Raw genomic sequence first — 23019 nt, forward strand, 5'->3', positions numbered from 1 at the left:
CCGCATCCTCGTGTACATTTTTTTTGTGTGAACACTTTGCACTTTTTACTTGCACTTGGGTGATTTGAGAGGACGTGCCTCAGATCTTAAAAAAAAGAAAAAAGATGAACATATGTACCTTTGGCCGTTAATACTGGACAATTTCTGAAACAACTATGGACAGAGAGGTTCTTTGAAGACACCAGATATAAGGCTGCTTCCGGTCAAGAAATAGAAGAGAAGAGTAACATGGAGCCAAAACACGTCAAGAGAAAGACTAGAAGAGTAATGAAACTATGAAACACTTTGAATATCTGATACAGTGAGCAAAAGGCAACTCTCAATCCTGCATAGTCATCTATGATGTAAATGTCCGCCATGAATAACTACAGTGGCTGTTGCAGCTAATGGATAGGCCCAGCTTCCCCCAACTCACCGGCGTGCGGTGATTAGATGGTGTTGACTTCACGAGGCAACCACTTTAGCAGTTTTCTATATTCCCATGTTTTAGGATAATTGAAGCCATTATAAGTGGATCATTATGTAGACATCTGACAGGTGCATCATTAGCATAATATCTGATACCGTTATCCCATAACTTATTATTCATCTCCTTTTTTCCCCATCTCTTACAACGCATACCAAATGTAAAACTCGCCAGCAGTGCGACTCCATTGAAAGAATAATGTATTGAGTTTCCACCCAGGTACAAAGGAAAGGACAAGAACCTCACATCAATGTTAAAATGGATTTTCCCTTTGTTTTCTTATAAAGAAATAAGAGAATTAATATTTTAAAAACCCAGGAGAGCTCCCCATTGTTTGCATGTCACTCTCAGACACTGGTGGGAGACATAGCCGGCACAAGCTGTACATGCAATTTCCTGAATAAACAATCATGACATATACTACACTCTGTAGAGTTCATGTCATCTTTGTGGAAGGTGAATGAGGTTTGATCTGGAATACAATTGTATTCTAAAACATTGACTTTGTATGCACGGCTCTATAGCAGGCATAAAACAAGGGTCACTGAAGCCTTCTGCCTATATTTCAGCTAATAGAAGGCTGATCTCTATGTATTTGTAATAAACCTGACCTGCTTTTCATTGCAGCAATAAAGTACACTGTAGTAATTGCATTTTGCATGCCTTACATGTCCTTTTAAAGTAGCTTGCACCATAGCGGCTCTATTTTATAAGGAATGACGTTTTCGGATGGCGATAAGGCAAAAGCTTTTTTATCTTTTATGAAAACACAGCCAGCAGTAATGGGCTGGAAAAGGGAGGATGGGTTCTGGATTCTTGTGGGAATATGTGAGATCAGAAGACTTCCATATACTCACTTTGGTGCATCTGGTCCTTTCATGTGTTACACGGACATCTATTACATTGAATGGCTGCCTCCAATGGCCATACACTTTCAATAGCTGTTGGCTACCAGCTATCTCTCCCAATTTCCCCATACATATTAACGTTCACAACAGCTAAATGTCCATGTTTTCTCCAAGGAGAGAGGAGGGTACACTGCTGCCAGATGTCGGTAGTTGAAATCCAACATACAAAACCCTTCTCTGACAGATGCCCCCCAACCTACCTGCTTGCACATCGACCTATGAACTGCACTTTTAACCACCAGCCTGCACACCTACCTGCCTACCAAACTGCACTTCTACCCACCTACCTACCTACAAAAATACACTTCTACCTTCATGCCTGCACACCTACCAACCTACCAAACTGCACTTCTACCTACCTGACTACACACCTGCCTAGCTGGGAGAGTCAGGGGGGCATCATACACAAAGTGGGCAGGTTTGATCAACTTTTGTCTAAAGTGTATATGCACCTTTAGAATACACTTTCCCTGAAATAGTAATTGTTAAAAGCCAGATATACACTTGAGATAGCACTCAGGCAGTTAGTTTGGCTGGCACCTTCTGAACAGATACACTTGTCTCAGTTGCGCATGCATGTTTATTTCAATAAGAAGAGAGGAATACATACACCACTGCCATTCCCATGGGAACAAAGAATTTAATATATTGAAATCCATCATGCTTGATCTCTCTCTTTTGGATATTGGAAGACAGAGAGAAGCAGGGTTCAGACTGCCCACCAAGCTTGACATATTTGTGAACCCTAATATGGGGTCCCAAATTCTTAGCAGAATCTAGCACGCTTATTGGAGTTGACTTTGAAACCGGTCAGATACCCTTTGAAACCGGTCAGATACCCTTTGAAACCCTTTGAGTGTACAATGATCACTTTGAAGTGGACTTACAAAAAGTAGGGTGAGTCCTCAGTATTGTCTGGAGGGTCCAAGGAACTTCAGTCAGTTAGTTGCTGGTTAGGAGGTTCCCCTACACAATCCATTAAAGGCCAAGTCAATGTACAATGCCCCAAGATTCTCCTGCAAAGCTCCTAGGAGTACTGCCCTCCTTGCCATTCTATTGGAAGATGCCAAGAGCGATACTGGAGGTGCCCTTTAATAATAAAAAAATGTTGGCCAACATTTCTAGCCCTTTTTGATACTTAGTATTACATCTAGGTCAGTCAGATTCACAAGCATAAAAAGTTTCACAATAAAAATGAATTGTTTTTGCCAATTTGAAAAATAACTTTATGCAAATGGCTACATGCAAAAAACCACAGGCGTCTGTACTGTGCAGCGCTGCTTTTGTACTGATCAAAGTCCAGAGACTGGGATGGGAGACAAGGCATCCAGTGAGATACGTTTTGAGAGAAGTCATTTCTATTCCAGCAAACCTCGCCCAACACTGCTTATACTATTACATTTTTTGGAAATGATTTATTCACTTGAGATAAGTGTGACCTCCAGTGAATGTATAAATAATAAATCCAATAAGTAAGAAAATCTATGTGAAAAAGGGATTTGTAAATTACCAACCTCATGGTAACTTTGATCACCGTGCGAGGTGGAAATCTGGGCATCTAGAAAACCTGCTGGTTGTTTTCAGACTTGCACTTCTCCAAGATGTTGATGTGTTTATCATTAAATAATTCAGGAAGGATGCCCATGGTTGTAGATTCAAACAGTACTTTCCCTTGATCTCTGCATGACATCCTCTGTATATGCTAATGCTATTTGATACTTGATACAAACTCACATGTACACAATCTGCTAGATAAAACCACTATTAATCTGAAAATAATGCATTAAATATCCACAAAGCTGCCATTTCCATTTGAGGCTCAAGTCTTAAAGGGGTTCTCCACCATAAGGTGATTTTAGTATGTACTTGGCAGACAGTAATGGACGTGCTTAGGACGGATCTGTACTTGTCTTATGGCTAAATGGCTATGTTGTGAGATAACCATAACACTGTGGCTAGCTTTTTGTGAACTGGTATTTCCTGTTTGATTTTTTATTTTTTTTTACTACAAATCCCATAATTCAATTTTCCTCCCTCCCACACATCAGCCAACCCACCCATTGAAACATAAATGAGCAACATCCATTCAAAAGACCTGTGGTTTTCAATCAGGGTGCCTACAGCTGTTGCATTAGTTGCAGATTGATCTCTCTCCCACCAAGCGATCGCTCCACCCATTGAAGCAGACAGGCTCATTGTCATCAGATGACTAGTGAGCCAGGTCTCGGCCGCATTGCAACCTGGGAAAAATCTGAAACAACAGTCATTTTGTATGCTGTTCAAAAAAAATATTGGAGTGACAATCACATAAGAATTGCGAGAAAACCATCACACACAGGTACAGACACTATATTATGAACTACACTAACTTTACAGCCCCTGTAGCATGGTCAAATAAAAAAAAATCCTGGAATACCCCTTTAAGAGGAAACATTCCTGATGGCCAAAGTACATTGACAGATAAGTATCATGGAATGCATAAGGTTAGCCAACAGGGTTAAATTATATTTCTGAAATACGTTGTTATTGCAGCTTAGCCCCATTTAGGTGAATGAAATCAAGCTGCAATACCAGACGTAGTCTATGAACAAGAGGGGAGCTATTTCATGGATTACTTTTGCAGCAGAATCCCATTGATCTCAATAGGATTCTGCTGCTCAGTTCACACTAATGATGTTTTAGAGAGGAATTAGATTCTGACAGAAGATTGAATACGGAACTACGCTGTAGAGAACGGGACAATGGTAACAACCACAGACATTCTAGAAGATATTAAAAGAGGCTACTTTTACAGAATCTGTAATATGTCTCTTTAAAGAGAAATTTCTATCTTACTAACAGGGCTCACAGACTCCCTTTGAACTGCTTGGTCCGGTAGCCAAATACAGTCTAGCGGATTGTTTTATGCAATTTGCGTAACTCCAATTGAGCATGGGCAGCATAGTGGCACAGTGGTTAGTGCTGTTGCCTTACAATGCAGGAGACCTAGGTTCAAATCCCACCTAGGACAGCACCTGCAATATGTTTGTATGTTTATATTTTTTCAAGTGAGTTTTCTCCAGGTACTCTGGTTTCCTTCCAGACTCCAATACAGTGATCCCTCAACATACAATAGTTTCAACTTACAATGGTCTTTTCTGGACCATTGTAAGTTGAAACCAGACTCAACATACAATGCTACTGAGAGACCAGATCTGTGAAACGAGTCAATGAACTGACCAATCAGAATGGACATTCACTGGTGAAACTCCTGTATTACTGAAGTGTATGCACTGACTGGTGTCTGGTAGCGCACAGTACAGGGAGGTATTACATGTCCTGTACTACTCTTTGGGCCAGGATTAGCTGCTCCTTTGGACACCCGGTGAGGGCGGCTCCATGTTACCTTTTTAGGACACTGCGTGTACTGCACAGGACCTTGAAGAAGCTCCTGTCCTCTACATAGACCAGTGCTTCCCAAGCGGGGTGCCCCCAGCTGTTGCAAAACTACAACTCCCAGCATGCCCGGACAGCCTTTGGCTGTCCGGGCATGCTGGAAGTTGTAGTTTTGCAACAGCTGGAGGCTCCCTGCATGGGAAACACTGACATAGACAGTGATTTACAGCTCCCAGCAGATCTTTCTTACTTGTATATGTAAGGAATTGCTTTATCTATATTAGTTATCTACTTATTTTTCTTTAATCCTCACTTTTTCCTATTTTTGGATGACATTTTGGCGCCTTTAGAACCAATTCCCAGGCTTCCATAGAGTTATGGTCTCAACATACAATGATTTCAACATACAATGGTTGTCCCAGAACCAATTAATATTGTAACTTGAGGAACCACTATACATATTAACAGGTGATTTTACATTGGGAACCCCAATGGTGCCAGGCAACAATATGAGTGTACAGCGCTCTGGACCCTGTGTGCACTATATAAATAGTGAATTCATATTATTATTGTTATGGTTAATCAGTCCTGCATCGTTTATCTTTCATTCCCTTTCATTAAATCTGTAAACCTCACCTTATTGAAGAGAGAAGAGTAAAAAAAAAGTAGGGGCACACACTCCGAGCGCCTCTGCCCCTTCCCTTTTGCGATCGATCGGTGGGTCTCAGGACCCAGATACCCAGCAATCAAAACCTCTGACATGTCAGGAATTTGTTAAAATGTGTATGTTATGTGCATGTATACAGGACCAGCATAAGTCTCTGCCAGCGAACTAGTGGGACCCTTCTAGATGGCACGAGCATTGTGCCACAAAGTACAAAAATACAATGTTAATTTTAAATTGTCATAAAATATTATATTATCATTTCAAAAAGGATCAAACCTTTATGTAAAAAAATAAAATAAAATAAATAAATAAAAAACCCTCAATGTCCATTCCCAGGTCCTACCTCAGAGGTGGACCCCTGTCAGTGATTTCTCAGATTTTCTCTATCATTTTATTGGTAAACAATTTGTCACCGTAAATCAATCAATGAACAATTCTAGAAGCTTAATCACTGTGACATCTTAAGATTGAATGTTCACTTACTGTCATAGTCCAAGGTCAATGCCCGAAGGCAAAGAGTAAGCTCCTACATACCAGCTTGGTTCAATCAGAGTCTAAAGCCACACGCTAGTCCCATAGGTTAACAATATCTATGTCTGTTGTGTATTCACTAAAACATTGGTGTTACCCATAGAACAAAAAGTAGAGGAAGAACATCAGGAACATAAAGTATCCACAGATCCCAGCTTGGTCTTCATCACGTTCATTCAATAGAATAAATGTGAAGTAACAATAGACTCCATGGGGGACATGTATCATTATTTGTGTATGGTAGAAGCAGTTTACCCCTTTTCCCGAATTCTAAATTATGTGCAGAAGCGCTAAATTTATCAATCAAGTGCAATGAGCTTCATAAATTGCGGGTAAATATAGTAATCTCCTCAATCCACTCTTTGGAAAATAGAATTGATGATTTAGAGCATCTTGCTACGTTAAGTCCAAGATGGCTTATATTTGCGCAAAAAAAAACAGCTCTTGCGGCAAAATTTTGGGTGTAAAGGAAAAGTACGCAGTTAATAAATCCATGCGTACTATAGATGTCACTCCAAGGTACCCCGATTAGGCCACATCTGGAGAACATGCTCTACCAAAACGTGCGCAAAAAAAATGTGCAAAAAAAGGGCTTGTGCAAAATTTTGCGCAAAAAAATACACACAAAACAGGGGTAAAATCTTTGATACATGTCCCCCCATGAGAGAGTTCTGGATAAAGTGAAACCTATACAGAAGACCTCCTCTTTCAGAACTCTACCTCCTTATCTTGCCCATATTTAACATGACCTGTACATTAAAATCTCTTTAAAGGGTACTCCGGTGATTTTTTTTTTTATCAACTGGTGCCAGAACGTTAAACAGATTTGTAAATTACTTCTGTTTAAAAATACTAATCCTTCCAGTACTTATCAGCTGCTGTATGCTCCAGAGGAAGTTCTTTTCTTTTTGAATTTCTTTTCTGTCTGACCACGGTGCTCTCTGCTGACATCTCTGTCCATATCAGGAACTGTCCAGAGCAGGAGTAAATCCCCATAGCAAACCTATCATGCTCTGGACAGTTTCTGATATGGACAGAGGTGTCAGAAGAGAGCACTATGGACAGACAGAAAAGAAATTCAAAAAGAAAAGAACTTCCTCTGTAGTATAAAGCAGCTGATAAGTACTGGAAGGATTAAGAATTTTTTAAAATAAGTAATTTATAAATCTATTTAACTTTCTGGCACCAGTTGATGAAAATTTTTTTTTAAAAATTCCATCGGATTATCCCTTTAAGAAGACCTTCTGGTTAAAGGGATACTGCAGTGTAAGATAACTTATCTCCTATACACAGGATAGGGGATAAGTGGCTGATTGCGGGGGTCCAACTGTTGGGACTACCTGAGATCTCCTCTTCGTACCCTATTCTTCCCTGCTGTGTCGGGGGGCATGAAGAAGTGGGGGACGATATGCCCCCTCCGTGCATCTCTATGGAGGAACCAGAGATACAGCATTCATGTATTATCCGGCTCTACCATAGAGATACATGGAGAGGGCATGTTGACCACCACTTTGTGCAGTCTCCTTGCATGAAATGGAGATGGCTCCGTGCATTAAGAGAGCTGGGAGCCAAGCAGAAGATGGCAGGGGGTCCCAGTGGTGGGACACCCCACGATCAGAAACTTATCCCCTGTCCTGCAGATAGGGAATAAGTTGTCTTAGGGTACGTTCCCACCTGGCGTATTTTGCTGCGTATTTGCTGCTGCGTATTTAATTTTCCCATTAAAGTCAATGGGTAGGAAAATACGCAGCAGCAAATATGCAGCAAAATACGCCAGGTGGGAATGCACCCTTACACTGCAATAGTCCTTTAAAGGTGAAATAGCCACTATGCATAATGTACGCGGAGTAAAACTTGTTCACACATAATCTGTTCTGGATGAGGGGGGGGGGGGGTAGTCTTCTCAAAGAAGTGGTCATTTGGAGAGGTATCACTTTAGGGGATACTGTTAGGGTTAGGAGGACCATAAAAAATTTGTGGTCAGAACCCATGGCCAATAAAAGAATCAATGATGTTGAACAAGTATGTTATATTTGACTCTAAATCTGAATGCAATGTTATAAGCGTTACATTCTACACGTTTATTGAACCCAATTGCTCTATTGTCCCCAGTGTTGGTGACAGATTTACATGAAAATATATCTGGTTACTTTACCCACCCCAATTCCTAGCTATAGCACACGGCTCCTGCCATGGAAAAAATATAGTCCTGGCATGGTTAGTATTCAGACATACCTAAAAAAATCACCTTCCAAAACTGCAGAGATCTATCCAGCCTAAGGCGAGTCTCAGTATTTTGCAGGTCAGCGGCGGATGCCAAGAGGAAGCACTAATGAAATATTTCTGTGGAGTTAGGCCTCTGGTCACATTGGTGCTAGAGGCCGTTGTTGAGGTTCCATTGATGGTTTCATTTAGCTAAAAAGAAAAATAATAATAATAGCACAGTCAAATAGGGATTGTCCGGATTTAGATTTTTATAGTTGTGTCTGGGCATGCTGGAAGTTGTAGTTTTGCAACAACTGGAGGCACCCTGGTTAGGAAACACTGTTATAGTTAAAGTGCTCAGGGCTTTAGAAATTAATAAATAAGAATGTACCTACCTGACACCAATCTCTCAATGGTGACATTCTGATGGTGCCGTCCCCATTGCTCACACTTTCTAATCTCTGTCCCGACACATAGAAAGTGCCCATTCAGTCAAGGCAGGTCATAGCTGCGGGCGGTCATTGGCATTTCCCATCTGCCCTAAGAAGTAATGGTCAGGATAATAATAATAATTAAATAACTTGCATTACAAACTCTTTCTTCTGTTCTTCCTTGTGTATTTACCCAAATATTGTTTCAAACAGAACCCTGACACTTTAAAAGAGAAGTCTTATGCCTGAAATTACAGAAAAACTTATCCCGATCTGCAGGATAGGGGATACGTTTTAGATTGCAGGGGGTCCGACCGCTGGGGGTCTCTCGTGATCTCCTGTACAGGGCCCGGCTCTCCCCCAGAGCGACGCGTCACAACCCCCTCATGTATCTCTATGGGAGAGCCGTTCGGCAATCTTTGTGCTGCTTAATGGTGGGTATCCAATGTGTGCCTCAACAAGACAATAGGACTAAAGGGTAATGTTTCTCCTTAAAGGGGTACTCCGCTGCTCAGCGTTTGGAACAAACTGTTCCGAACGCTGGAGCCGGTGCCGGGAGCTCGTGACATCATAGCCCTGCCCCCTCATGACATCACATCATGCCCCCTCCCATAGACTTGCATTGAGTGGGTGGGGCGTGAAGTCATGAGTGGGCGGGGCTATGACATCACAAGCTCCCGTCACAAGCAAGGCCCCAGCTCTTACAAAGTTCTGCTAGAAACGTTGTTGACTGATGTTTCACATATAAGGGTATACAGGACGGGATTCAACAAACAGTTTACCTGACAGGTGAAGAAGGCAAGGTGTTTGCCAAGACGCGTCCTGTATACCCTTAGGCTATGTTCACATGGAGGGATTTCCGTGCAGAATTCTGCAGAGGAATTCCACAAGGACATTCGGCTGCAGTAGAATCCCATTGATTTCAATGGGATTACTACCACAATGTGCACATGGCCGAATTTCCGCACCAGGTGTTTCTGCTGCGGAAAATCTGATTCCAGTGTTCTCAGACAGAATTGACATAGCTATTCTTTTTGCGGCGGGCATGGAGGAAACAGACTGTACAGCACTCACCAGGAACTTTCGCCGGGATCGCACTTTTTTTATTGCATATGGAACGGAGTTACAGCAGCATGCTCGGAGGAAGAAGAACGCGAGCTCGCAGAGCTCGTGGGTAACCGCTCTCGCGGGTGTCCGCTTGGTCACGCCCACTTGACTATTCTTTTTGCGGATTCCACAAAGATATGCATTACTGTCTATGAGACGGCACATTTCGGCCGGTAACTTTCCATTCTGCCGAAAACTTTCTGTGCAGAGATTCAACTGAGTGAACATAGCCTTCTGGGTAGTGTGACATGTACCATATTTTGCTGCATATTTGCTGCTGCATATTTTCCCAATAATTGAAGTCAATGGGTAGTAAAATCTGCTGCAGAAACTATGCAGCAAAATACCGCACGCATGACCCCACCCATATGGGTACACAGGACGTGCTTTTTTACAATCACCTTGCCTTCTCCAGGAATCGTGTCCTGTATACCCTTAGGTGAAACTTCAATTAACAACATTTCTAGCAAAATATTGTTGATTGCTAGGATTTAGACTTTTCTACATGTACCTACCTTCAAGTGCACCACTGCCTATGGAGTGCTGACAACATATCTATACCAATCTACTTAGCAAGCAACAGCCTGTTATTGCTGAGGGGTGCTGGGGCCTCACCTTACACGGCTGTAGTCAGCTGATTGGTTCTGTTGCTATTCCTAATGGCTGCTACTACCTTATTCTTTTGGAGCCAAACCCAAAAAGAAGAAATAGTAGGTAGCACTGGTCATGATAGAGGGTGGGGAGGTGCAAGCAGGGGTGTACCTATAGGGGGTGCATAGGTAGCAGTCACACCGGGGCCCTCTGACTACAAGGGGCCAAAGGCACCTTTGCCACGTATGAAGACACCAGTAGTGTAAATGAGATGTTGCATTGTGGCACATAAGCTACACGTTACACCTCTGAGAGCAAGGGAGGTCATGTGTAGTGATGTGTCCTGCTTATAGCGCTGGCAGTGGTGCATGGATTAAAATGGTAAAATATATATATATATATATATATATATATATATATGTGTGTGTGTGATATCAGAATGTACATGTGTGTGATGTAGATGAGTCCAGACCCATTGTTTTCCCCCTTCCCCTGTTTGTGTGCCTGCAGTTGATTCCGTTTTAACATGGGATGGGCTAAGTTTAATGGGGACTCCTCATGCATTCCAGCAACTGTCCAGTCTGGTGCTCCAAAAATGATAGGAAAGTCATTATTTTTAGAGGATGATTACCTGCTATGTATTTTACTGAGATTTTGCTCTTTTGCTGCTTTTTAGCTTATCTTAGGACAAAGCTGTGATCTGTAAATACAGTTTAGCTATAGTGTCTACAGGGAGTCTAAAGAAAAGTACTGCTTCTGTAGGCGCTTCTCCATGATGGTATCTTGAATTACCGTAAGTAGTGCCACAAAACGAGGTGGACTCAAATGTTGGTTCAAAGAAAAGAGACATTTATTTTGCCAAAAGTAAAGCAAATACAAAAAGCAAAGAAACAAACATAAAATGCAGTATCGCAACAACGCGTTGACCCTCGCAACTGGCTCCAGAAAGTTAAACAGATTTGTAAATGACTTCTATTAAAAAATATTAATCCTTTCAATACTTATGAGCTTCTGAAGTTGAGTTGTTCTTTTTTGTCCAAGTGCTCTCTGATGACACCTGTCTCAGGAACCGCCCAGTTTAGAAGAAAATCCCCATAGCAAACCTCTTCTAAACTGGGCGGTTCCCGAGACACGTGTCCTCAGAGAGCACTTAGACAGAAAAGAACAACTCAACTTCAGAAGCTCATAAGTACTGAAAGGATTAAGATTTTTTCATAGAAGTAATTTACAAATCTGTTTAACTTTCTGGAGCCAATTGAGATATATATATATATATATATATATATATATATATATATAAAAAGTTTTTTCCTGGATAACCCCTTTAATTCAAGATACCATCATGGAGAAGCGCCTACAGAAGCAGTACTTTTCTTTCTCCTCACCTATCAGAGGATACCATATTGATGACCCGTACCCACCCAGAGGATTATGGTCAACTGCAAGGCAGCATCCCACACCAACCAGTCAAAAGAAGTGACAATAAGCGGACTACGGTGTTGTGCGCGCGCCCATATCCTTCCCTGTGCTTATTTCTTACACCAGAGATAATTGCACATAGTTGCGCTTTGTGTTTTAGTTTTTCTCCTTCTTCGTACACAGTCTAAGGTAGTCTGAGACACCCCCCCTGTCTTACCATTGGTTCATGTGCTGCTCTCTCCTTTCCTCTGCAGCTCTTCCTCTTCTGATTGGCTACTGAGTATATACATAGGTCTATCACAAGCTCACCTGGAAGTCAGTGCATAGAGAGCAGATATCCAGTACAGCATAAAATAGACTACTAAACTATCAGTGGAAAAAAGAATATAAGTCAATAACCACTACAGTGTCCAAACGAAAAAAATTGTTAAATGGAGCCGCCCTTACCTAGTGTCCAAAGGAGCAGCTAACCCTGACACAGGTAAAGAGTAGTACAGGACATGTCACACCTCCCTGTACTGTAGGGGGCGCTACCAGGCAGCCAGTCAGTACATGCACATCAATAATACAGGTGCTTTACCATTAAAATGCCCATTCTGATTGGCCAGTTCCTTCAGCTATTGACACAGATCTGGACTGTTCGTAGCATTGTATGTTGGGTCTGGTTTCACGTTACAATGGTCCAGAAAGGACCATTGTGTTAAAATATTGTAACCTGAGGCCATTGTAAATTGAGGGATCACCGTATTACAATTACAGCATTGTAAATCTTCACATATATAAGGTATACCTTCTACAAGCCATTGTTTGTTGAGTATGGTTTAACATTACAATGGTCCAGAAAAGTCCATTGTCTGTCGAAAAATATTGTATGTTGAGGTCATTGTTTAGTACAGTGTTTCCCAACCAGGGTGGCTCAGGCTGTTGCATAACTACAACTCCCAGCATGCTGGGAGTTGTAGATTTGCAACAGCTGGAAGCCCCCTGGTTGGGAAACACTGGTTCAGTAGAATGTAAACACGTGCTAACTTTAAACCTGACCAGGGTGCCTCCAGCTGTTGCAAAACTACAACTCCCAGCATGCCCGGACAGCCAAAGATTGTCTGGCCATGCTAAGAGTTGTAGTTTTGCAACAGCTGGAGGCCCCCTGGTTGGGAAACATTGGTTTAGGAGAATGTAAACACATGCTAACTTTAAACCTGACCAGGGTGCCTCCAGCTGTTGCAAAACTACAACTCCTAGCATGCCCAAACATCCAAAGACTGTCTGGGCATGCTGAAAGTTGTAGTTTTGCAACAGCTGGAGGCGCCCTGGTTGAGAAACATTGGTTTAGTAGAATGTAAACACGTGCTAACGTGCTGGGAAAAACTACAACTCCCAGCATGCCAAAGGCTTTGGCTGTCCGGGCATGCTGAGAGTTGTAGTTTTGCAACAGCTGGAGGCAGCCTGGTTGGGAAACACTGGTTTAGTAGAATGTAAACACGTGCTAACTTTAAACCTGACCAGGGTGCCTCCAGCTGTTGCAAAACTACAACTCCCAGCATGCCCGGACAGCCAAAGATTGTCTGGCCATGCTAAGAGTTGAAGTTTTGCAACAGCTGGAGGCCCCCTGGTTGGGAAACATTGGTTTAGTAGAATGTAAACACGTGCTAACTTTAAACCTGACCAGGGTGCCTCCAGCTGTTGCAAAACTACAACTCCTAGAATGCCCAAACAGCCAAAGGCTGTCTGGGCATGCTGAGAGTTGTAGTTTTGCAACAGCTGGAGGCGCCCTGGTTGAGAAACATTGGTTTAGTAGAATGTAAACACGTGCTAACATGCTGGGAAAAACTACAACTCCCAGCATGCCAAAGGCTTTGGCTGTCTGGGCATGCTGAGAGTTGTAGTTTTGCAACAGCTGGAGGCAGCCTGGTTGGGAAACACTGGTTTAGTAGAATGTAAACACGTGCTAACTTTAAACCTGACCAGGGTGCCTCCAGCTGTTGCAAAACTACAACTCCCAGCATGCCCGGACAGCCAAAGATTGTCTGGGCATGCTGAGAGTTGTAGTTTTGCAACAGCTGGAGGCCCCCTGGTTGGGAAACATTGGTTTAGTAGAATGTAAACACGTGCTAACTTTAAACCTGACCAGGGTGCCTCCAGCTGTTGCAAAACTACAACTCCTAGAATGCCCAAACAGCCAAAGGCTGTCTGGGCATGCTGAGAGTTGTAGTTTTGCAACAGCTGGAGGCGCCCTGGTTGAGAAACATTGGTTTAGTAGAATGTAAACACGTGCTAACATGCTGGGAAAAACCACAACTCCCAGCATGCCAAAGGCTTTGGCTGTCTGGGCATGCTGAGAGTTGTAGTTTTGCAACAGCTGGAGGCAGCCTGGTTGGGAAACACTGGTTTAGTAGAATGTAAACACGTGCTAACTTTAAACCTGACCAGGGTGCCTCCAGCTGTTGCAAAACTACAACTCCCAGCATGCCCGGACAGCCAAAGATTGTCTGGGCATGCTGAGAGTTGTAGTTTTGCAACAGCTGGAGGCCCCCTGGTTGGGAAACATTGGTTTAGTAGAATGTAAACACGTGCTAACTTTAAACCTGACCAGGGTGCCTCCAGCTGATGCAAAACTACAACTCCCAGCATGCCCGGACAGCCAAAGGCTGTCCAGGCATGCTGAGAGTTGTAGTTTTGCAACAGCTGGATGCACCCTGGTTGGGAAACACTGGTTTAGTAGAATGTAAACACGTTCTAACATTAAACCTGACAAAGTATATTTGTAAAGGGCATGTATGCAAAATCAGGATGCTTGAAGGACCTGCAGTTCGCTTATGCGAACAGTAGATGGCAGCAAGGAGCCTGGTTTTTTCTCTCTCAAATGTATAGAGCTACATGTGTATCAACAACAAAAGAGCAGGGGAATAGTAGGCGGCTCCTTTAAGCAGAGTTGCTACTAAGCTGCATGAATCGCATGTTTAGAATGAAATGGGGATCTGCTCCGGTCAGAGCAGCAGACAGGAGGGATAAACACAGGACTCTGCTAAACTTCTTCACAACAACAAGGAGCCCCCCTAAGACCAAGTGGACCCTGCAGCATCCCCTATGAACCCTGCCTCCTCCTCCTGTCTTGTTTTATAAAGAAGGATCAAGTAGAGAAGGATTGCAGAAGTTGATGTTTGGGATCAGCCTGAGTAGTGGGATCTGTGCAGCTGAATGATGGAGGAAATGCAAATGTGATGTCCTAAGAGGGAACTCTTGCAGCTTTGGCACACAAAGGGTGGCAGCTAGACTTCAATCTCAGGAGTACTTGGCTATTTGCATGTGCTGGGGGGGTCTTCCTAAAAGCTGATGAACTCAACCTACACAATAAGTTGGATCCTTCTGTTACTCTATGGGAAGAGTTTGGGAGATTATTTATTTCCTGGTGGAAACTAAAGAGAACCCTAAAGAGAACCCTAAAGAGAACCCTCTCTTCCTCTAAATCTTGTCGGATTTTGGTATTTTTGGAGCAGTCTGTTCTGTTTTTTTGCCCTGAGATTGGAAAGTTACTGCTGGGGACCCCCCTCTTGAACATCTATGCCCACCACACTGGGATTTTTTAAAGAAAGCTTTGCTTATATTAAGCTAACTGGATTTACAATTTACAATTCACAAGGAATTATTGGGTGTATATAGAACATATATATATATATATATATATATATATATATATATATATATATATATATATATATATATATATATTTTTTTTTTTATTATTTTAAAAAATTTTTTGGGGGGGTGATTTTTCCCTGGTTATGAGATTAATTTCTGACAGTACTGGACTACAATGATTGCAGCATTCGCTTACTTTTGCCTGCTGTGTGGATCACTATGCATCTCATCAGGTATGAATGGGATGAGGGGGGTGTAATGCAGAATTGCAGATACTGTTCTATTTACATTAGCAAAGTGACAATATTATGATTTGCTGATACAATGAATACACTGTAGTTTTGTACAAGCACCTGGTTGGTCTTTGAGGTTCTGCAGCAGCTATGAAGGGTGCGTTCACACTGCGGAATCTCCGCTCGCTGAATTCCGCGAAACGCCGAGGATACGTTGGCGCCAGGATCGCGGGGCACTGAGCCGTCACCGTTGATGGCTATGCAGCGCTTGCGGAATCCGTGCAAAGAAAGAACATGTTCTTTCTTTGCGCGGAACTATTTCAGAGGCGGAATTGTCCGCTGCTGAAATTCCGCAGCGTGAACGGGTCTCGCGGAGACCCATTCACACTAATGTTAAGTTCACACCGCGGAATTCTGCTCGCGGGAATTCCGTAGTGTGAACGCACCCTAACTGACTAGTGTCCAGCGCAAATATTCGAATTTTTACCGCGAATATCAGCACTTTGCAAATATTTCGAATATTGCGGTATATATTCGTTATGCCGAATATTCGTTTATTTTAGTTTTTTTTTTTTTTGGTTTCTCATTTCACAGTACATATCGCAATGACGTGTACTGTGATAATAAAAAGTGATCATCCCTCCCTGCTTCCAGTTTGTGGTCCAAAAGAAGGCTCCAATATTATTTACCGTGGAGCGCAACTATTTCGTATATGCGAATATCGGCACTTCCAGAGGACACTGATCCCTCCCTTCTTTTAGCTTGTGGGCCAATGAGAAGGATGCAAATACAGTTGTCAGGGGTTAGCAACCAATTGGGAAGTAGTTAGTTGAAAGATATAATCGCGCATGCGCACTTTGGGAATTTTATTACGAATTTTGCGTGGAAAAAAAATGAAATATGCAAAATTCACGAAAGTAGGATGAATATTTGTCCATATATTCGCTAAATATCGCAAATTCACATATGGCCTATGCCGCGCATCACTATAATTGATAACTTAGAGGTGATTAAGATGACACCAGAAGGGGGAGAGGCCCATTGGCATCTTAAAGCCTTCAAACTTCAGTATGTTCTATGTCTCATGTTCCCTGGAGCGTTCATGTTGGTGTGATAATCCTATAATCCACCCCATAATTACCTGCTTAATACCTTGGTCAGAGGACTGTGAATGGGATCCCACTACTCCTCCAGTCCTGGAGCATTGTCCATTGTGATCTATAATAGCCGAGTCTTCTGATAGGTAGCACGGGTTTGCCAAGGACTCCAGCTCAGGGGTATATAGATCAGTGTTTCCCAACCTGCGTGCCTCCAGCTGTTGCAAAACTACAACTCCCAGCATGCCCGGACAGCCTCTGGCTGTCCGGGCATGCTGGGAGTTGTAGTTTTGCAACAGCTGGGGGCATGCTGGTTGGGAAACACTGATATAGATGAACAGTGGGCTTCTAGCTTTAAAGGGGTACTCCGCTGATTTTTTTATTTATTTTTTTTATCAAATGGTGCAAGAAAGTTAAGCAGATTTGTAAATTACTTCTATTAAAAAATCTTAATCCTTCCAGTACTTATAAGTAGAGATGAGCGAACTTACAAAAATTCGATTCGTCACAAACTTCTCGGCTCGGCAGTTGATGACTTATCCTGCATAAATGAGTTCAGCTTTCAGGTGCTCCGGTGGGCTGGAAAAGGTGGATACATTCCTAGGAAAGAGTCTCCTAGGACTGTATCCACCTTTTCCAGCCCACCAGAGCACCTGAAAGCTGAACTAATTTACGCAGGAAAAGTCATCAACTGCCAAGCCGAGAAGTTCGTGACAAATCAAATTTACTGTAAGTTCGCTCATCTCTACTTATAAGCTTCTGTATGATCCACAGGAAGTTATTTTCTTTTTGAATTTCCTGTCTGATCTGACCACAGTGCTCTCTGCTGACACCTCTGTCCATGTCAGGAACTGTCCAGAATAGGACCAAATCCCCATAGCAAATCTCTCCTGCTCCTGACAGTTCCTGACATGGACAGAGGTGTCAGCAGAGAGCACTGTGGTCAGACAGAATGGACATTCAAAAAGAAAAGATCTTCCTGTGGATCATACTACAGATGATAAGTACTGGAAGGATTAAGATTTTTTAATAGAAGTAATTTACAAATCTGTAAAATTTTCTGGCACCAGTTGATTTAGAAAAAAAAAAAAGTTTTCCAGTGGAGTACCCCTTTAAGTCAGATCTATAACCTTCTCTTACACATGGTAGGAATTAGCCTGATTCTTGAAGAAGATCAGGTTCAGTGGGAATAAGCCAGTGCCTCCTCTTCTGGCAGGGCAGCCTTGGAGGAGAAGTTTGGGGGAATCTGGTAACTTAATAATAAAACTAGTGAACAAACTTAGACTTGTCCCATTGTTATTCCAGCAGCAGGGACAACTTTCAAGCAACAAGCTATTCCTCTGTAGTGTATGTTGTAGCCCAAGGTTGTAATTAGAGAAGATCTGATGGGGGGCAACAGGAAACCAGACCCCCCCCCCCCCCCTCCTTATAAGAGCAGAAAGACAGATAATACAGGGGGCACAACCTACAGTCCTATTGGAATAATAAGACAAGTGGTGGATACCTTCCTGATTTAATATTCCCAGGCTGCACATTGAGTGGCAATATATGAAGTATACTAAGTCAGTGTTTTCCAGACAGTGTGTCTCCAGCTGATGCAAAACTACAACTCCCAGCATGAAGGCTGTCCGGGGCATGCTGGGAGTTGTAGTTTTGCAACATCTGGAGGCACACTGTACAAGGTGGTATGTTGAAGGGGGCTTGGTGGGCACTTTTCTGCATAGTTGAGGAATTAACTTTTTGGGAGGAGGACAGAAAATCCTCTTTGGTTCATGGGAGGTTTTAGAGCATTCTTCCCAAAAAAATGGATTGCATATACAAGTATGGAAATCTTTGTATCATAGGGAGTTGGCTGTTTGGTACCTGGTGCAAATCACAATATTAAATTGTGTGTGGTTCTTTTTGGACAGATAGATAGATATGAGATAAATATGAGTTATAGATATGAGATAGATGGATGGAAAGATAGAAAGATATGAGATAGATATATATGAGATAAATATGAGAGATAGATATGAGATTGATAGATAGATAGATATGAGATGGATAGATAGATAGATAGATAGCAACAAGAGAATACAGCAGCACACTGCTAGCACAAAGATATAGATAAAACATGAGTATATAGATAAAATATGAAAAGCTATACAGCTGTAGTGCAACAAATGAAAATATGAAATTATGAAACAGTGAGGTACTTAGCTTACAAATTTGGCGGCCAAATAGCTTGGACCGTCCCACCACTGTAAGGTGACCTCATTTTGGGACGGACCCTACTCTAGATAGATATGAGATAGATGGATAGATATTAGATAGATATGAGATGGATAGATAGATAGATAGATAGATAGATATGAGATATAGTAGGATAGCTAGATATGAAGTAGATAGTTAGATAGAAAAAAGTAAAATAAGATTTTTTTTAAACCAAACTAAACTTATATACAAACAATAAATATGATCCTAATAGAGCGTATAAATTATTACTATTATCCAATATATATCTCAATCGGCAATGTAATGTTTTGTATACTTGCATACATTGTACATATATGTGTAACCTCAAACTTATGATATTAAGTATATAAATGAGTTGTCCCTGCATACATCTCCTCCTAAGTGTGACATCTCCTGAGCTTGGTGACATGCGCTGATACATTGTATCTTCTTTCTGTCCTGTCTTCGGTGTGTCACCTAGATTTCATTGTCCCCATTTTATCAGGGCAGCAATAAAGTAGTGTGGTACCATGTCAGAAAAATGCATTTGATGTAAAATCTCTTAATAAAGCGCCAACATATTCCGCAGCTCCGTACAGCAGAGTTTACTTGGCCTTTCTAGCTTTTAGTTCAGAGTTATTCTGGGATAATGCATCCATGTCTAGCAGTGTTTCCTCCAACCTGTGGCTCTCAAGGTGTTGCAGAATCGCAACTCCCATCATGCCTTGATAGCTTGATGGGAGTTGTAGTTGTGCAATAACTGGAGAGCCACAGGTTTCAGAACACTGACATATAGGAATAATGAATATTAATACATAGCACCAACATATTCCATAGAGCTGTACACAGAATGCATTTATCACTTGGTTGTATTAGATCAGCATTTCCCAAACAGGGTGCCTCCAGCTGTTGCAAAACTACAACTCCCAGCATGCCCGGACAGCCTTCGACCATAGAGCTGTACACAGAATGCATTTATCACTTGGTTGTATTAGATCAGTGTTTCCCAACCAGGGTGCCTCCAGCTGTTGCAAAACTACAACTCCCAGCATGCCCGGACAGCCTTCGACCATAGAGCTGTACACAGAATGCATTTATCACTTGGTTGTATTAGATCAGTGTTTCCCAACCAGGGTGGCTCCAGCTGTTGCAAAACTACAACTCCCAGCATGCCCTGACAGCCTTCGGCTGTCAGGGCATGCTGGGAGTTGTAGTTGTGCAATAGCTGGAGGCACCCTTGTTGGAAAACACTGTATTAGCATCTAAACTCAGGACATAGAAGTAAGGTAAGATAGTCCTGAGATAGTACCTATGCAATTCTGTATGTAAATGACTCTACTAGTGACAAGGCGTCTGAATGTTTTCGGAATGTGCAGTTAACCAAACCTAAAATAAATAAATAACTTTTCTTCCTTCTTCTGTCGCCCCCCAGTTAATTTATTGCAGTTCATTAGCTTCAAAAGATTCAGATCACTCTCTGTGTTAAAGTTTATTTGCATGTTTAAAGACAATTGTCAGGGTGATGTATAGAGGAAGGGGAGATTAGGGGGCAGATAAGGGGAGGGGGGGGGGGGGGGAGAGACCATTAGGTGCTGTTTGAATTTGGGTTACTGACTGCCTGAATGTTATCAGGACTTCTGTGTTTGTGTGGATGGAGATAATGCTTGCACCAGTGTAAGGTCATTCTCTGGGTAAGGCTGTGTTCACATTGGAGATCTCTGACGGAATCCGTTCAAATAACAAAACCTGAGCGGACAAAAAAAAAAAAAAATTATCCTGCTAAATAATTAAAAAAAGACCCCCATTAAAGGGGTAGTCCAGTGGTGAAAAACTTATCCCCTATCCTAAGGATAGGGCAGAAGTTTGAAATCGCGAGGGGTCCGACAGCTGGGGCCCCCTGCGATCTCTCTGCACGGGGGCCAGGCTCTCCGGCCAGATAGCGGGTGTCGACCACTACATGAAGCGGCGGTCAACACGCCCCCTCAATACATCTCTATGGCAGACCCGGAGATTGCCAAAGGCCGCACTCCGGCTCTGCCATAGGGTTGTATTGAGGGGGCGTGTCGGCCGCAGCTTCGTGCGGTGGTCGACACGCCCCCTTCCCGCGGGCTGTGAGGGCCCCGTACAGGAGATCGCGGGGGGGCCCCAGTGGTCGGACCCCCGCGATCTGCAACGTATCCCCTATTCTTAGGATAGGGGATAAGTTGTTCACCACTGGGCTACTCCTTTAAAGTCAATGGGATCTGCCATGTCCCGTTGGTGTCCATTGTGCTCAGTTTTTTGGCCTTGCATGGAGCCTCCGACTCAAATGTGAATGAATACTAAAGGTACATGCCAACAGTGAGGCCGCAGATGCTGTAGGACTAAAAGTGTCAGCATGCTCTACTAGCCGAATTACTTGCAGCGGCCGACATACTTACTAGTACTTGTGATGGAAGCAGCTGGTGTCCGGCCATGCTGGGAGTTGTAGTTTTGCAATATCTGGAGATTCACAGTTTGAAGACCACTGCTATAGGGGTATGCTGGTAATAGTAGCACTCGGGCCTGAACATGGTGTTCCAAAGAAGTCATTGGTATTATATATTGATCATAATAGATGGGAGGGCACGATTTTATATAGTGGCTAAAGATAAACTTCTAAATTTAGGTATCATACTTTAGCTTAAAAAACTCGTACAGGAGGTGTGTCGGCCGCAGCATGACGTTCGGCCGACACGCCTCCTCCATGTATCTCTAAGGGAGAGGTGGGGATGCAGCGTTCGTGCCTACCCACCACTCCCATAGAGCTATATGGAGGGGGCAATGCCCGAGCCCCGTCCGGGAGATCGTTGGGGGTCCCAGCGGTCCAACCCCCGTGATCAGACACTTATGCCCTATCCTGTGTATAGGGGGATAAGTTTTTTTTGCTGCAGATGTCCTTTAATAGAAACTTAGGAACTTCAAGGCATACTGGGCATTGTAGTTCTCCACATATAATCATGTGACAACTTGCTTTGTATTGCATTCTTCCACCACTAGCAGCTTATGACATATCCACACGGTTAAAATCTGCACTGCTTTGGAAGTGGAATCCGCGCCCGTATCAGTGCGTTCTTAGATGGAAATCTGTCTCTTATTAACCTAAATGGAAAAATGTCTTTCATTGTCTACACAGCGCCAAAAAAAAGTCCACACGCCTACTGCTCTTTTTTTATTTAGAATTGCTACAGGTTTCTCCCATTGTCAGAAATTATGCTTGTAAATCCATGGTAAAACCTCATGGATTAAAAATAAAGATTCTGCATGTTTTTTTTTTTCAGCCTTTTAAATTTGCAGTGTGAACAAGCCTTTAATCTGTCACCTATGGGATAGCTGGGAAAGAGGTAGACATAACCCTTGTGGCCTTTCCTAGCCAAGCTGAGAAATAAGGGTTCAGCTACATGGCGACTTTAGTTGTGTGACACTGCTAATGATGGTCAGTGTGGTCACATGACATGACTGTGCCTAACTTATATGGCCAATACTTCTGAATGATAGACATGCCTACTGACTAGGGATGTCCTGGTACCATTTTCTTATGACCGAGTACAAGTACTACTACTTTTTTTTCAAGTACTCACTGATACCAGTTACCCTTCCTCTTTTTTTATGTCATGTGACAGCAGAAGTGGTTGTAGACTTTGTGAAGGACCATGAGGCCATTACTGACACTCATAATTGAGATATGCCCCAGTAGTTTGGTAAGGAATCATCCCTCCTAATAGGTAGAAGACTCCAGAAGTTAGGTAGGGAATCTCAGCCTATAAGGTAGAAGCCCACAGTAGGTAGGTAAGGAATATCCCCTATTAGGTAGAAACCTAGAGAAGATATGTAAGTTGGAGCCCACAGTAGGTAGGTAGGGAGTCCTTCACTTTTAGGTAGAAGCCCCCAGAAGATAGGTAAGTAGTGAATCCCTCTATTAGGTTAAGAACCCCAGTAGGTAGGTAGGTAGAGAACCTTCCCCTTTTTAGGTCGGAGCCTCCAGTAGTTAGGTAGTCAGATAGGTAAGGAACATCCAATTTGATAGATGCCCCCATCAAATCCCCTCCTAACGAAAATGAGTAAAATCCCACTCACCTTCCCTACGCTCCTGCGCTGTGGACTCTGCATCCTCT

The 23019-nt window shown here is 42.7% G+C and overlaps 1 protein-coding gene across 5 annotated transcripts in view; it reads left to right on the forward strand.

Annotated features, from left to right (window-relative positions):
• The window catches only part of ROBO1 (roundabout guidance receptor 1), a 1216262-nt gene that overhangs the window by 806358 nt on the left and 386885 nt on the right, over positions 1-23019 (forward strand). Inside the window, exon 1 of one of the 5 annotated variants that reach the window (XM_056559368.1) lies at positions 15436-15572. The exons of the other annotated variants lie outside the window; for them this stretch is intronic. Within the exon in view, the coding sequence (XP_056415343.1) occupies positions 15515-15572 (58 nt within the window). The 5' untranslated portion in view covers positions 15436-15514. Of the gene's footprint in view, positions 1-15435; positions 15573-23019 lie in introns of those variants that run through there. 5 annotated transcript variants of the gene reach the window in all.

The sequence above is a fragment of the Hyla sarda genome, chromosome 2 (genome assembly GCF_029499605.1).
Source record: "Hyla sarda isolate aHylSar1 chromosome 2, aHylSar1.hap1, whole genome shotgun sequence".
NCBI lineage: Eukaryota > Metazoa > Chordata > Amphibia > Anura > Hylidae > Hyla > Hyla sarda.